The following is a 15,481-nucleotide window of genomic DNA, read 5'->3' on the forward strand; positions in this document are numbered from 1 at the left end:
ATTGATCTCTGTTTCCTATACACGGACTTCGGGTGGTTTTTTTTTTTTTTTTTTTTGGCCCATGAGAAAATGCACAAAGCAGTGAGTCAGGTGATGGGTGCTGGTTTCAGATGGGACTCCCATACAGAAGGCCAGTGCTGCTGCTTGCCTTGCATAATGCACTCCCTTAAGAAAAGCAGGATTTACCTCCAGGTTTTCTAAGAAAGCAATTACTGGAGAGTGAGGCAGTGAGTTATGAGGGTACATGGCAGAAAGGGAAATCCCTGGGTCCTGGGGGGTCAGTGAAGGGTGACAGCTGCACCTGAGAGACAGTCACAAAGCCTTGCACAGGGAGGGACAAAGGTGATCTTAGGGAAAAAAATACAAAGGCATTATGGTATGCCCACGTCTCTTATGAATACGCAGGCAATGCACACCTGTCTCCCCAGCCTCTGTTCCTGTGTTCCTGTTCATCTTGTTGACCTGCTGTAGGGTCACAGGGAATTAGCCATTATCTCCTTACAGAATTGAGATCTTGACCTGTTTTATCTGTTTTACACAGCACCCAGCGCACTACCAGGCACTCCGGCAATTAAGACCTAATCATGGTATAAATCAAGTAAATAAGTACCAGTCAACAGGTCATCAGGACTGGTGTTCCTCTTGGGCAAAGCTGTGTTCAAGGAGGTCAATGCAGCAAAACGGCCCAAGGCCTTCAAGGCAGAGTGTTTTTCAATAGCCCCTCATGAAGTCTCTTTTGCAGGGGGGACCAACCCACCCTGCCAGTTCCCATCTCCCACCCATTGTGCAGACAAGCCCACCAAAATATTTTGGTATTTCTGTTTTTTTTTTTTTTTTAGGGGAATAAAAAAATAAAGTATTTAATGATAATAATATGTTAACCATCACAGATTCCAAATGAGAGACTTGAGAGTTTTGCTTCCAGTTTAAAAGTGGATGGTTTCTGAACAGGCACGTCCATTCAGAAAGTGGAAATACTGAGGGAAATACTAAGACACAACAGCATTTCTATCCTACTGCTGCTTAACCTCAGTGATGAATGGCAAATACATCTGATCTTGACATTGGAGTCTTAGTGGGCAACCAAGGATAATTTTTCCCATGATTCTAGTGTCAGAACATCCTACTCACATATGAGTGTATAAGATAATGAAAAGATCATTAATTCAATTTAGATCAATTTTGATTAATCACCATGATTAATTAATAATTTAGTAACTAGGAATTAAGTGTGAATTGGTGGAGAACCAAAAGGATAGTGAAAGAAATTTCCCACAAAGAAATGTAGTCTCTTTTTGACAGAGTTGAAAGGCAAATATGAGTTGAAACATTTTTTTGAGTATATACAAAATTTCTGTGTTGTAAAAAAAAATATCAGAGTAACAAATGTGCAGCACTTTAATGTCAGATTTGACTGTCATTGGAACTGTTCACAAGTAGTGCGGACAATCTAAATTATACTTCATTTTCTAAGTATGATATATAACCATTAGGATACTTTAGAAAAACACATCACTGGAACTTGGGCTGGAGAGGGAACAAAGGGAACATCTTTGGAAGGTCCAAGTGGGATTTTTTCAAGTGAATGTTATTCCAATACTTTGCGACAAACAGGAAAAAGTGAGGTCTGTTACACATTTTTCACAGCCTATATATAAACCAGCCTCAAGAATATTTACCTGAACATATATATACAGGTTTGTTTTTTTGTTTTTAATATTCTTAAAAAAGTAGTATTTGCTTGATCTATGACACAATGAACATCTCTACAGGGAAAACTTACCATAGGCATAATAAAATAGCCAAGAAGTCATAAAAGGTAACACGAGAGCAGTGTTTGGCCTTGGTAAAACACATTTAGGATGGCTGCAATGTATGGATACAGCTTTGTTCAAGAAAGGAGCTGTGCATATTTAAAGGTACTTACAAAGCTGGTCTTCTCCTTTCTTTGACATGGGATATGTTTCCTAACGGGATGAATACAAAATCATGGACACCATGCATTGCTGAAGGAAGGCTATGCCCATCTGTTTCACATGTCTGTGTTGCAACGATGGAAGAGTCTCTTCTAACTCCTATGGCTCATAAGTGAAAGAAATGTAGGATTCAGCAAATGGATGTTGAAGGACAATTTCAAGGACTCCATGGTTAATGAATTCATAGGATTCAGCTCCCCATCTTTGTCTGTCGGAACAGATTTTTATATTCTCTATAGAACTGAAATGGTGTAAAATACCTCAGGTCTACAGCCATGCTAAAATGCTCTTCTGATAAAGCTAAACATTTGAAGCAAAGATTGCCAGTGTTATTCTGTATCCTTCTTGCTTAAAATCCCTCTGTGTATGTTGTGGAATGGGTGACTTAAAGCATCTGTGGAGGGAAATAATTACGACACCACTACCTATCACTCCACGTGTTCAAGGGCAGCTTTTTACAGACTCTGGGCAACAAGGTCCTTGGCAAACCAAGCTGGGTCTGTGCAGAGGTCAATGGGTGGATCCAATGCTACTGATATTTTACCTGCAGAGAGGTTTCACCCATTTCAAGACCCCACTTTCCAAGAGATGGTTACAACTGCTTGGATGGTACCACTTCTTGCCTGGCTCTGCTGCCACAGCTGCTTTTGCCCTTGTTACTTCATGGTGATGGATATAGAAAGTTAGAAAAATGCAAATAGAAAAGTTTTTTATATCTTGCAAGTGTGCAAATAAATAGCTGTATGTTTTTATGGGAACTCGACTGAAATTTCTCAATGCCAGCTGTTGCATTCTTGGATAATTCAGCTGCTTTTACATGAATGTCTTTGCTCATAACTAAAAGATAATTGACTATAAACAAGTGTACTATAAACAGAGAGAAAAAAAAAACACAAAGAAAAACTGTTTCCTGGTTGTTCTGAAAAGAAATAGGCAAATTAAGGCAATGACTAGAAAATGAGTGAGTTTTCTATTAAAAATAACCTCTGTTATTTTAACTGTTATTTTATGAAGAACCAAGTGATTCCAATGCTCCTAAATATTTAATGAGGGAAACCAATGATTTCTAGAACTGTTGCTGTCTCCTATAGGAATAACCATAACTAATTCTCTACCCCCAAAGAGTAGATTTTGCATATTGTTCCCAAACTGACCACACTCATGAGCCGTTGAAAGACTAATGCCACCTTCTCAACAAAATTGTTTACATAAACTCTGACCCCTCTGTCAGTATTTTCCAGCTTTTATGCAGGCCTGGGTGGGTAATGGCCTGGATATTTCATGGCAAATTTCTCAAATACAATCACACAAATATGCACTGGAAGAGGGGGGACTCATTCCATTGCCTTCAGTAGGACCAAGAGCAAAATGAAGTGCAGAAGCAAGCGAGCTGACAGTTACTATTTCTGTGATGCCTCCTTCTGAAATCACATCAGCGAATCCTCTCAAAGCCATCCTGCAGAGAAAACTGATCAGTTTTCATTAAATCGCTCTCCTAGGTTTCTCTGGGTTGAAAACTGCTCTGATGTTTACTTTCCCTCATCATCCAAAGTGAATGTTCAGAGGTGAATAGTCCTCGCTGCTGCCATCTCCCTGTGCTGGGGTGGGGTAGTCAGTGCAGCCAACAGGCAAGGGATAGAGGGAAGAAAACTGATGCTTGGACATAACATAAAAGCTCCTCAGTATGGAAAGTCAAAATCTGTTTTGTTCTACAGAATTACTAGGTTTCGTGGCTTGTATGATATCTCAGTGGAGATATTATTCGCTTCCCAGCATTTTTCTCATAACCACAAATCATACCCACAAATAAAAAATATCCCTTCAAAACCACTTCCTATTAGCAGAGCATACCTTATATTATAAAACTTGCAAGTAGACCAGAGTTGTACCATGAAGCCTATACAGCATTTTTTTGTCTTTTTGTTTTCCCAGTGTAAAAATATACAATGCTACTGCTCATTTCCTGCAGTGTAAAGGTCCAACTGGTCCTTGCCTGCTGAAGGCTCCACTGCTACTGCCCCTTCATACCTCCCCAACCCAGACCACTGTGTTACCCCTCCTTATACCTGAAACCTCACAGCGTAATGTATTTTGCCTCCCATTTATAACAAACAAGGAATCTTTAGCTGGTGTAATGAGATACTGTCCAAATAATCCACTGTCTTTCATAATTCTGTTGTAGCTGCTCCAGGGCCAGTCTTTGGACGTGATGGGGTCCTTTAAATTCTTCAGCAGATTCATTCTCCCCGTTGACAGCTCTACAAAAAGCACATCTGTTTGCAAATGTGAAGTAGCATATACATAGTACTGATTGCCTTCAGTGAAGGAGGGCTGAAATGTCAGATCAGACACGTGTATGTTTGTTTTTAAGTCATAAACCAGCTTGATTTCCCCTCGGACAGTGAGAGCCTGGACTGTGATCCTGCCGCTGCCCTGGTCCGCGCTGACCAGGTACCGCCCGTCCGGCGACACGTGGGGCGTGCCCGACACGCGGCCGTTGGGGCCCACGACGGCGTCGGTGACGCTGTCGATGACGAGCTGCAGCGAGGCGGCTGCCGAGCGGTTCCTCCTGCACTGCACCAAGTAGTAGCCACCCAGGTGAGTGTACGCCATGGCCTGAGGCACGCAGCCGTAGGCTTTCAGGTGGATGGTCTTGATGTGGGTCACAGTCTCCAGGTCAATCTTGTGAACCGCGTGTTTTGAGCGGTTAAAAATGAAGCCAAACCTGAAACGGAAAACAAGGCACTGAAGTCACCTCTGGAGACATGGTGACATGCTTGAACAGAGACGAAAGTCAGCAGAATTGGGAACCTTTTACTCTGTTGGTTTTGGAAGTGTGCACAATAATGCTGTCTCTTTTTGTAAGAAATGTCTTTGTTTTAGTGCTTCTACAACATCCCAGAAGGAGGGATATATTTCAGTTCAAATTAGCAACCTGATCATGGAAATTTGAACATGTGCTTAGCTGTTTGAATCTTTGAGAGCCAAAATTTTTATTGGGAAGACCAATTTCTATAGAAGTGATATCAAGGTTTGGGTGTTCAATAGGCTAACACTGACCAGGTTTGTGTTTAATCTGTCTGAGATTACAGTAAGGAAATTCAATATATACACAAGCACTCCATCTCAAAATAGGAAAGCATTCAAAATAAAGCATATTGATGCCAGACTGGGGCCAGAGAGTAACTATATATAATAAACATAGATGTGTACAATATAATTTATAACCACTGAATGAAGACCATATCTAATCCCATCTCTTAACTGACAGCACCAGAGGGAAGCTGTGGTGTGTGTTTGGTACCCGTGGTGCCTGGGAACCCCTAGAGGAGATGGCAAGGCTGTGGTGCAGAGCAGACTCTTAAAAACCATCCTGCCAGCCCAGGGAAGGTGTAAAACATTTCTTGAGGAACATAACCAGGGTGCCCTGAAGATAAGGGGTCTTCATTTTCTGTCTCAAGACAGGGCAAAAAACAGTGAGCAGAGGATAAATGTTCTGTAAAAGATATATACTGCAGCACATCTGACCTTTGCTGAAGACAAGAAAAGGTCAAGAATAGCCAAGAAAGGTTTCTGCTTAATTTGAGAGGGAGCCCTTAGAAACAGCCTGCTTGTGTTCCACTGGATTCACTGACACTGACTTACAAAAACTAATTTTACATCGACTATGTTTCCATCCATTCAGTGCAGAGAGAGGGAAATGAAGTGAGCGCTTAGTGTGGTATCACTTCCTCAGAAGATGCAAAATTGCCTTGTGAAATGTGGAGGACAATGTGCTTCTGTGCAGAAAATACATATTTTGCTTGAAACACTAGGTTTATTTCTTTATTCTTAATCCATCTGTCAATGAGACAGTCAGCAATGATGTCACTTCTGAAGAATGAGCCGGTGTACTGTGTGATCCCATGAAAATCACTGGGCTAAGCCTTCATTTCCCCATTATACTCATATCCATTAGAGACTTCACAAAGTATCTGCAGTGGAGAGTCGTAGTGCACTGTGTGTGTGGAAATTGGATGTGACACTTGTATTTCTCCTGGATGAATGAATTTTAAGTACACTTTAAAAAGTGCTTTCCCTTACAGCTTTTTTTTTTTTTCCCCCAAGACTTCCTTAATACTTGGCCAAATGCCTGAAGAACTTAAGAAATTACTTTTATCATAAACTTCCGTTTAAAGAAGTGGCTCAGGATATATTTTATGTGCCCACAGTTGCAGAAGAGGCTCAGTCCTTGCATGAAATCTGTGATCTAAAAATCTCAAAGCAAACCTTGCACTTAGAGAGTTTTTAATAGACAACAGTCTACTCTTGGAACTAATAAAAATGGATACATTTCTAGATATCCATCTAAAATAAGAGGCAGCTGAAATACATATGCAGGAGTATTTGCATACAAACATTATTTGGCTAGTGGAAGAAATTGCTTAAATGTTCACCTCCCTGGGAAAGGCTGGTACTGCCATTTATTGTTTCCGAGTGGAGAATTTAGAAAATCATCTCAATGAGTCTCATTAGCCTGCAAGCAATTATTTTTTTTCTGTGCTGAGGGTGAGAGGGAACGGACAAAGATCTGGCCCTGAACAAATGCAAGAGGAAATCAGGGACAGCATCTGCAGCTTTGCATACAGAAAACCATGGGCAGTAGTCTATATTTATTATTTCAGCCAACTAATCACACTGAAGCAAAAGGGCAATTAAACAAACAAAAATGTGTAACTGTTCCACCTTCCCATCTTTGAATCCAGTTCTCACCTTTTCAGCTCAGGCTTTAACATTCAGCAGAGCTATCTATGTCCTACCACTACTATTAGCCATAATGAAATTGTGGAAGAAAACTGGAATTATGAAGTAGAGAGAAATTACAAATGACAGCCTTGAGGCATGCATCATTATTTTGTGTTTCAGCAGGCAAAATTATTTATTTTGGAAAAGACTCAACACATAATCATTTAAGTGTAACCCCTTTTCTCTTGGTGTTTCCTGCAGGAAACCTAAGATGACTGTAAAGAGTTACATTTTGTTTTTTGAGTGTTTAATTTAGTTAAACTATATAGAGAACAGAAGATGGTTAAACAGTTGTTATAACATGGAAATAATAGTATAAATTGCTGTGCAGTTATCATCAATTTTGATAATGTTAATGGGAAGCTTCCTGTGCCTGCTGGGAAGCAGCCAGTATTACTCCAGGTTATTAGTATGTTAGTTACACAACCTCATTAACCACTACATCACGTTAACATTCAAAACTGATAGTTCATGGAGGTTTGTTTTTCTATCTGCAGTGCATACAATTTTTCTGCTCCAGCCATAAAGCTCACACAGAGATCCAATACTTGAACAAGTTGGAAACATGTGAAAGAACCATTTCTTATGCTTCAGGCAGAGGACACTTTTACCACATCAAGCAATGTATCCTTAACACAGATTTCTGCTCAGATCTGTAACAGTTTTGCGGCAATGAAGGTGATTTTTGGGCCATCAAATTCCTGGCACAAGGATGCTAGGGCAGTGTGCCATAAGCTGCAAGGAGGGATGGCTGACTAAGGTGGGGTTTGAATGCCTGTGCATGGTCTAAGGGAAGTCCAGGATTGTTTCTTGCTGTTTCATTGATTAGCTGAATAACTACTGGCAATTTCCTCAACTATTTCTCCACTTCATGTGTGAAAATGGGGATAAATGTAGTTAAGATTCATCACAAATTCATTTATTCATTCACTCATTCATTCACTCACTCATTTCTTCATTCATATCTGTAAAGTGCTTTAAGGTTATGAGAAAGGAGCAGCATGGTCACCATTATTATTCATTAAAATAATTTCTCACCTAACATGATTAATAATAAGATTTGTAGGTGGTATAAAAAAATCATCCACTCCTTCAAAGGGTGTGTGGATAACATGTGGATCCTCTCCAGTGCTTGCGTCTGGAATCACCTACAATAAATACACACAAGGTTGAGCACAGGATAAGCACTGAGTGAGGCAGAAAGGTAAATACAGATTAGAGAGGTGCACGGTACCGAGTGGCTCTTTCCAGGCTGTAGCAGACTCAGCTGATTAATGATTTCAAAACACTGTTTGGTGTAGTTGTCTTGAAAAGGTGTGCTAGCAAATAGTATTTGAGGCATGACATTTGTAAGGTAAGTACACAATTTGACTTTTATAAGTTGTTTACATCTCGAGAAGGAGCAGCCAAGCAGGAGCTGAAGCAGTATGACAACAGTAGGACCATAATAATTTATCCCTCACTGTCTAAAGTAAACATTTACTTCGTGGTCATATTTATTAATCTCGCTTTAACCCACAGTGATAATTTACCACCCTGAAGGATCAAACACTAAGTCACAGCAGTTAATTATCACTTTGAAGGAGAAAAACTGTTCATCCATTGATATAAAGTCCAGGGAGGAGTGGAGAAGTGCCCTTTGGCTGTCCCCTGGTCCTGTCCTCCAGCACAGCACAGATCTCCATGGACAGGGGAACTCAGATCCGCCATTGATCCAGAAGGGAAAAGTTTTCAAAAATTAAAATGTTAAATACTCAAATTGTTTGCTGGATTTAAGATGACTTTAGTCCATTCATTAGGACCTTCTGCTGCTCTAATCTGCAGCAGTTGTTGCTTTGAATTTATAGCTACATAACTCATGAAAGACATGCTAAATCCCTAAAAGGTTTATTTCAGACAGCTGTTCTGGTCATGCCACTTAGATTTCTTCCAATTAGATTGCTCAAGAAGGATGCCCACCCTAGCACAGTGCTTTCAGGAGGCCAGACATTTGCTTCCAACAAGCCAGTAATGGCCAAACAACAGCATCTCCTTTGCTGATTGCACAGGCAGTTTGATAAATCCCTGACTTCAGAGGAATGGAAATTTAGATCAACCTCTGCAGCAGCATCTTCATTAAAATAAGGTATTTTACTGCAACCAAAGACTGCAGGTTTTAAGAAGGAACTTTGCCGTATTTGTCACTGCCCACCTTTTGGGAAAGAAGGTCAGAAAAAAGAAAGGATTTGCTGCTGCTGATGCTAATCTCATCTCTATGTGTGTAACTGCACATCATAAAGATAACAGAAAGGACTATCTGAGACCTGGAACCTTCTAACAAGTTTCCAACTGTGCAGATGGTGTGTTCTCTCTAATAATGACAGGCTTGTGCCATCTCTCCTTTAATTACAGAAACTTCTCACAGCTGGATGGAAGAAATTAAGTCAGAAATGGTAAAAAGAGCCCATTTTGTCTCCTTATACCCTGTACAGGAAACTCACATCCCCAGGTGAGACAACCTGGTGCTGCTGCCCTGGGAACCTTCCTTTATATGCCTCCATTTTGGTTTTGGCATCTTTTCCTGAAATTGCCTGTGATGAGTAGCTGGTCCATTTATTATTGACAATCAGCACTGGATGAAGCATGTGGATGGTGGTGATGGCCCATTCCATCTTCATGGAACAGTATCTCCAGTAGAAGCCTTGGGTAGCCCCACAATTAATGTAGCCTCCAATTTGTTGGTTTTTAGGTCAGAAAGCACAGCCCCCCTTCTTCTCTGCCTGCTGGGGAATGTTTTAATGTAGACTTAGCAGCAAACACTTCTGGCAGAAGGAGTATTCACATGACACCTCTTTCCAGAAAGGTTGGGCAGCAAGGGCCAGAAAACACCCACCAGAGAATGGGATGTCTGGATGGATCAAATCAGATCCATCAACTGGTGTCAACTCTGTCATACAACATACAGCAGCAGAAAAATGCCCCACTAGATGGGAATTCTCCATGTTCTCTGTACTGTCAACAGAAGAGTAAGTCTGCCAAGGTGATCCAGAGTGGAAGCTAATTTGGCTGTCCAAACACATGTGCAGTGCTGTGTCCCAGTGTCACTGTGGGTCTGGTGGTGCTGAGCATGGAGGAGTTCCATGGATTTCACTGGCACCCCTGCACTGGAATCACTAACACTTAATAACACAATTTGTCCCTGAGGTTTTGCTTCTCTTTGTTTGGTTTTCTTTCTTCATGATCGAGAGAGCTCCTTCTTGCATTTTACTGTGATTGACTCACAGAATCACAGAATCGCAGAGTTGTTAGGGATGGAAAAGCCTTCTAAGATCATCGGGTCCAACTATTTCCCCAGCACTGCCAAGCCCAGCACTGAACTGTGTCCCAGGTGCCACATCTACAGGTCTCTTCAACCCTTCTAGGGACAGTGACTACACCATTGCCCTTGGCATCCTGTTCCAGGGCTTGACAAAGTTATCAGTGAAGAAATTTTTCCGAACACCAACCTCAACCTCCCCTGGCACAACTTTAAGCCATTTCCTCTTGTCCTATCACTTACATGGGTGAAGAGACTGACTTTTATCTGGCTCCAACCTCCCTTCAGGGAATTGTAGAGACTGATAAGGTCCCCCCTGACCTCCCTCAGCTGCTCCTTGTCAGACTTGTGCTCCAGACCCTTCCCCAGCTCTGTTGCCCTTCTCTGGACACATCCCAGCACCTCAAGGTCTGTCTTGTAGTGAGAGCCCAAAACTGAACCCAGGATTCAAGGTGCCTCCCCAGTGCTGCAGAGCACAGCAGTCTTGTCCTGCTCACAGCCAGCTGCCAGCCCTTGCTGTGTAACTTTTTGGCACTCGGATCTGTCACCACTCTTAAAACAAAACAGACCTTGGCACAAAGCAGCCCTGCTGTCAGCCAGTGGCACAGTCATTGCTCAAAAACAAATTAAACAGCAGGAAAAATATGTGAGGATGGACAGAGGAGGGATGAATAAAACACACTGGATATGCAAATGAAACAGCAGCTTTATATCCAGACCATTAAATGTGGCTAATTACCTGCAACCTACCAGCCACCAGGAAGAGTAAAGACACCAAAGTGTAAGGACTTACCTGCAGTGTGGGTGATGATTTCCTCATGTCTCCCCAGCTGAGTACCCACACTTGGTCGTGGGACTTGTCATAATGTAATTTGGTTGGTAATGGGTCCACATCCAAGGACTTAAAAAAACCCAGAGAGAGTTATTTACACAGTGACTCCAATGAACATGACAAATATTACACCAGTTCACTGCAGGCATTCTCATGCACCACTGTTATGTTCCCTGTGCAGCTCTGCCTTCAAATCAAGTGGGGGATCAGCAGCAGTTGAAAAATTTGGCTGTTTGGTGCCATTTTCTGGGTAGACATCACTCCATCTAATGCTGTTACTTATAGCCAGTAGGGCAAGGGCCAATTTCTGCCTGAATTGTACCCACACCAGCTCTTTCCATTTATAAGCATTCTTTCCAAACTGCTTATAACCCAGGTGAGGCAGCTAAGCCAGGAATTCATCCCAGTGTTATTTTACCAGACTCACTGTAAGCTTGGCTGCAGAGGCAGCCCTGAGACTGTGATCTCCAGCCCACAGAGAAGTTTATTTCTGCCAGTGAGGTCACAGAACAGTGACTTCCATGTGATGCCACTGGTGAAAGCAACATAGGCCCAGCTCTTTATTGAGCAGCAGATCCACTGGGCAAAAACCTGATTTTTTTGCCCTATATCAAGTCTTTTGCATCAGTGAATAATGTGTTCACTTGTAAGTACCTGTATGGCTTTTTGAGTCTGGATATCAATTATCATTACTCTGTTCTGCTTTGGCTGTGTCACATAAATGTACTTGTCTCTGACATTGACTGCTGAAGCCCAGAGGCAGGACTGAGTGTCTTCACCTTCCACTCTAGGACAGATCTCCTCCTGAGGGGTTAAAAAAAGAAAGGTTTAATTTTTACAAGTTCAGGGCCTGGAGCAGCAAGAAGCTTAGCCTTGTAAACTGCAGGAAAAAATCCCTGGGGATTCCATTAGGATGATATTTCTCCCCTTTCTTTCCTGGAAAATATGAAATAATTAATTTATCAGGTACCACACTTCAGCCTGGCTCTATGCAATGACATTAAACAATTGGACCTCCTGCAAACTTATATTGAATTTAAATAACCACAGAGCCTATGGATTGATTTTTTGAAGCACGCTGTGGTTCATCAAGACTTGCAATGCTGTCAGCATTTATTAGCAACAGAACTATCACTCTGTGCTTTGAAAAAACAGTGATTTACATTAATTGAGTCACTGCTTCATATTTTTCAAAAAGTCTTAATTTTCTGCATAGGAGTTTGAAGAGTCACTTTTGGTCTCAACCAATAAGAGTCACTTTTGGTCTCTGCATCACTCCTCATCGCTCTTCCTTGTGTCAAAATACTTTATTTGAAAGAGCATTTGTGTGGGCCAGGCTGTGGGGAGGAAATGGGGTAAAATGAGAATGAACACATAAAAATTTCAGTGAGCACAACTGTTGATTTTAGACCTTATGTTGGGTAAAATTAAGTAATGGCCCAACCTATCTAAGGGAAATGTGATTGGAAATGCATCAGCGCTTGTTCAGGGACAGAGGAGGTACAACAAAAAACAATGTCAGCATTGTGCCTGACCTGGAGGAACAGAATAGAATATTCTGAGCTAGAAGGGACCTACACCATGTGCAATAATTATGGACAGAAAGCTGTCACATCTAAGCAGCACAGCTCTGCTGGCTGAGTGTCTTGGTGGAGACCAGAAGTAAGGGTTAAAGATAAAAGACTTAATAATTTGGCTGCATTTTCCTTTCTGTTCCTCCAGCCAGGCTGGGAATCCACACTAAAAGCTAGAAGACAATACAAAAGCCCAGACTTGGGCTTCCAGCAGCCATTCACGTAGTCAGGCACCTGCCAGCCTTCACACTGCTCTCCTCATCCTCAGCTCTCACAACACAGCATCCACCCAAGCCAAGGGGAGCAGGGAAAGGTTACCAGTCTTTCTGCTACAGGGCTCAGCTGCAGCTGCTCCACCTGCTTCTGGGCCCTCTATGAGCAAATGAAGCAACCTTTTTTGTAGATCCACTCCTAAAGTTGGGCTGCTGTCACTGTCTATGTAGCAAACACCCAAGATAGTAAAAGGGAAAAAATGTCAGCTGTCCCCAGACCAAGGGAAGGGTCCTTGGAGATCTGTAGGAATCCCTCATAGGTGTGTCTCTGAAGAGCAGCCAAGTGATGTTAAAACTCCCTCTTATGCACACCAATGTGTTGACATTATTTCCTTAAGTGTCCTCTCTGTTTTGTTCTTTTCGATCTACTTCTCCAGGACCACCTCTTCATTATTTACAGTTCTTCAGAAAAGAAACACAGGATTTCTGTCTTAGTAAAGCTTAGGTGTGGCTTAATAGCATTAAGTCCATGGTAAGGACTAGCCTTGGAGTGAGCATCAGTCTGGAGTTCTTCTAAGGTATATTAAAATCTAGTGGAAAAAAAACTCAGTATCAAGTACAAATTTATTAAGATTTAGAAAATACTTCCTATACACTCATAAGATGCAGAGCTGGACCCAGCCTGCAGGGCTCATGACAGCGATTCTAGCCTTTGATTCCTCCCAAAACTGAAACCAAGGCTGAGCCCTTTCTTTCAGAAGAATCACATTCTTCAGCCACATTTTCAACTTCTCCTTTTAAAAATTAGAAAGTAAGTAAAGGAGTAACTAAAAAAGCATTTCTGGATGTATTTCAGCACCTGTGGTTTTTTTAAGACCTGACAGTTTCATGAGGATATGCCTGCTGTATGTTCCTGTGCAGGAGTACATAACAGGTCACTGAGAACACTGACCTCACAGAGCCTCCAGGCACGTGTTATCCCACTGGCCATGTTGAGCTCCACTGCCTACAAGCCAGTGCTTGACATTTCTGACACCTGAAAAAATTTTCCTTGTAACTCCTAAAGGAAGGGTTAGGTAAAATTAGAGCAGACAGAAAAGTGCCAACAGCAAACACAGACAGTGCAGTCTCTCTCTCAGTGTAGAAGACGCAGAGGATCTTCATGGCACAACCATTTTCTGGGCATTCTTATTTGCCTCCCTGCTGCAGTTTAACATGGCAAACCACTTCCAAAGAGCAGAAAGTGGCCCATGGTAGCTCACTTTGCCTATGGAGCCATCAATAAAAGGAGCACCAGTGAATGATGTGCACATTTCTCTGCTATTGACTTCTGTACATTCCCTAAAGCCCAGTTACAAATTTGGGGCATGGATAAGTAAACAGATCAGAAGGACAAATGAAAATCTTTGCTTTTGTGATAACTAGTCAAATTCTCTGCAGTAAATCCTCCATGTCAGCCTTAGAACTTATGTGGATCCCCTGATTTTCAAGAGAAGATGCTATACCTCAGGGATGCTGCATGAAGCCCACCAAGCTCCAACATCCCCGTGGCAAACAGGTCCTTTAGCAATAACAACCTTTGAAGAGATTAAGAGAAAGTTTCCAGCTGTCAGCTGTAGCTGCTGGGTTCAGGACTTACATAACTTGTGAAAATCCTCTCTTCAGGCCTGATATGTCTCCGGATTTCACATTCGTTTGGCTGAAGGACTGTGATCCCGTCATCAGAAAAGACATAGAACATATTCCCAACACTCAGGCCTTAAAGGGGGATAAAGAAGAAAGATTTTTTTTTGGTATGTATCCATAGATGTTAGGACTTTTTTAAAGAACTTGTCCTCCTCTCCCGACAAACAAAATCTGCCTTACATAAACGTTGGTCATTTGGATGCAGTTGGAGCATTCACAAAATCAAATTTCATGTCACAACAAGGGCTTCAAGGAGTGAAGAGGTACAAACACATTCAAAAATGCATTGCCTTGGTGGCGGTGGTTGTACCCAAATAATTATGGCTGGGTCTTGTAAATAGGTACCAAAACAGGATTTGATCCCAAGAAGCCTCTCTGTTGCACTGCTATCCCCCTCTGATTATGAATCTGTTTTTTTTTTTCCTATGATTTCATTAAAAACAGCTTGATAATAATTTGAGAACTGAAAGACAAGCTTTAGTTAAAATTAAAGTGAAGGTCATCCTGTTACAGGCAACTTGACTGCTGGTAACTGTGATGTTAAATGGAAGTGTTTAGCATCTGCACCATGAATGAAAATATATAGAATTCTCTATTTTCTTAAACTATCTGAAAGAACTAACTACAGCCACCAAAATAAATACATTTTTGAAATCTTGCAAACCGTAATTCACAAATGTGGAGTAGTTCAGCATTGCATTAGCACTCATTTATCCAACCAGGGCATTCCAGGCGATTTGGAAAACTGGCTGATTGTCATTGCTTTGCCATTAGGAGATTGTGTTTTATCACTTCTGTCATGCTACATAGAATTGCAGTGACAAGATCTTTAAGAAATGTTCAGGATCCTTTCAAACACTCTAGTTTCAAAGATCCAATCATTCCATTTTTTACACCACCACCAGTAAGTGTTTGCAATGACCACTGTCACCCCTAGCAGTGTTGATAGTGTACCTTATCTGCCAACAATATGGTGATGCTATAATTTGTATCTTCTAATTAATTTCATTTTTCCCATGGAGAAATAAAGTCCCCATTCTATGGCTCTGAGCAGTGTTCAGTGTTAAAAATTCCCTTTGCTGGTCCTGTGGTGGCAGCTCTAAGTGCTGCTCACAGAGACA

General features: G+C 41.5%; 1 protein-coding gene across 2 annotated transcripts in view; it reads right to left on the reverse strand.

The window, feature by feature from the left end:
• Window positions 1-3,998: 3,998 nt before the first annotated feature.
• The window catches only part of FSTL4 (follistatin like 4), a 204,392-nt gene continuing 192,909 nt past the window's right edge, over window positions 3,999-15,481 (reverse strand). For both annotated transcript variants that reach the window (XM_041482057.1, XM_041482058.1), the window contains 5 exons: window positions 14,314-14,432; window positions 11,543-11,692; window positions 10,850-10,957; window positions 7,800-7,909; window positions 3,999-4,701 (listed from right to left, as the gene is read on the reverse strand). In XM_041482057.1, coding sequence (XP_041337991.1) covers window positions 3,999-4,701; window positions 7,800-7,909; window positions 10,850-10,957; window positions 11,543-11,692; window positions 14,314-14,432 — 1,190 coding nt within the window. The remainder of the gene's footprint in view (window positions 4,702-7,799; window positions 7,910-10,849; window positions 10,958-11,542; window positions 11,693-14,313; window positions 14,433-15,481) is intronic.

This window comes from Pyrgilauda ruficollis, unplaced genomic scaffold (assembly GCF_017590135.1).
Source record: "Pyrgilauda ruficollis isolate IOZ18807 unplaced genomic scaffold, ASM1759013v1 scaffold57, whole genome shotgun sequence".
NCBI classification, from domain to species: Eukaryota; Metazoa; Chordata; class Aves; order Passeriformes; family Passeridae; genus Pyrgilauda; species Pyrgilauda ruficollis.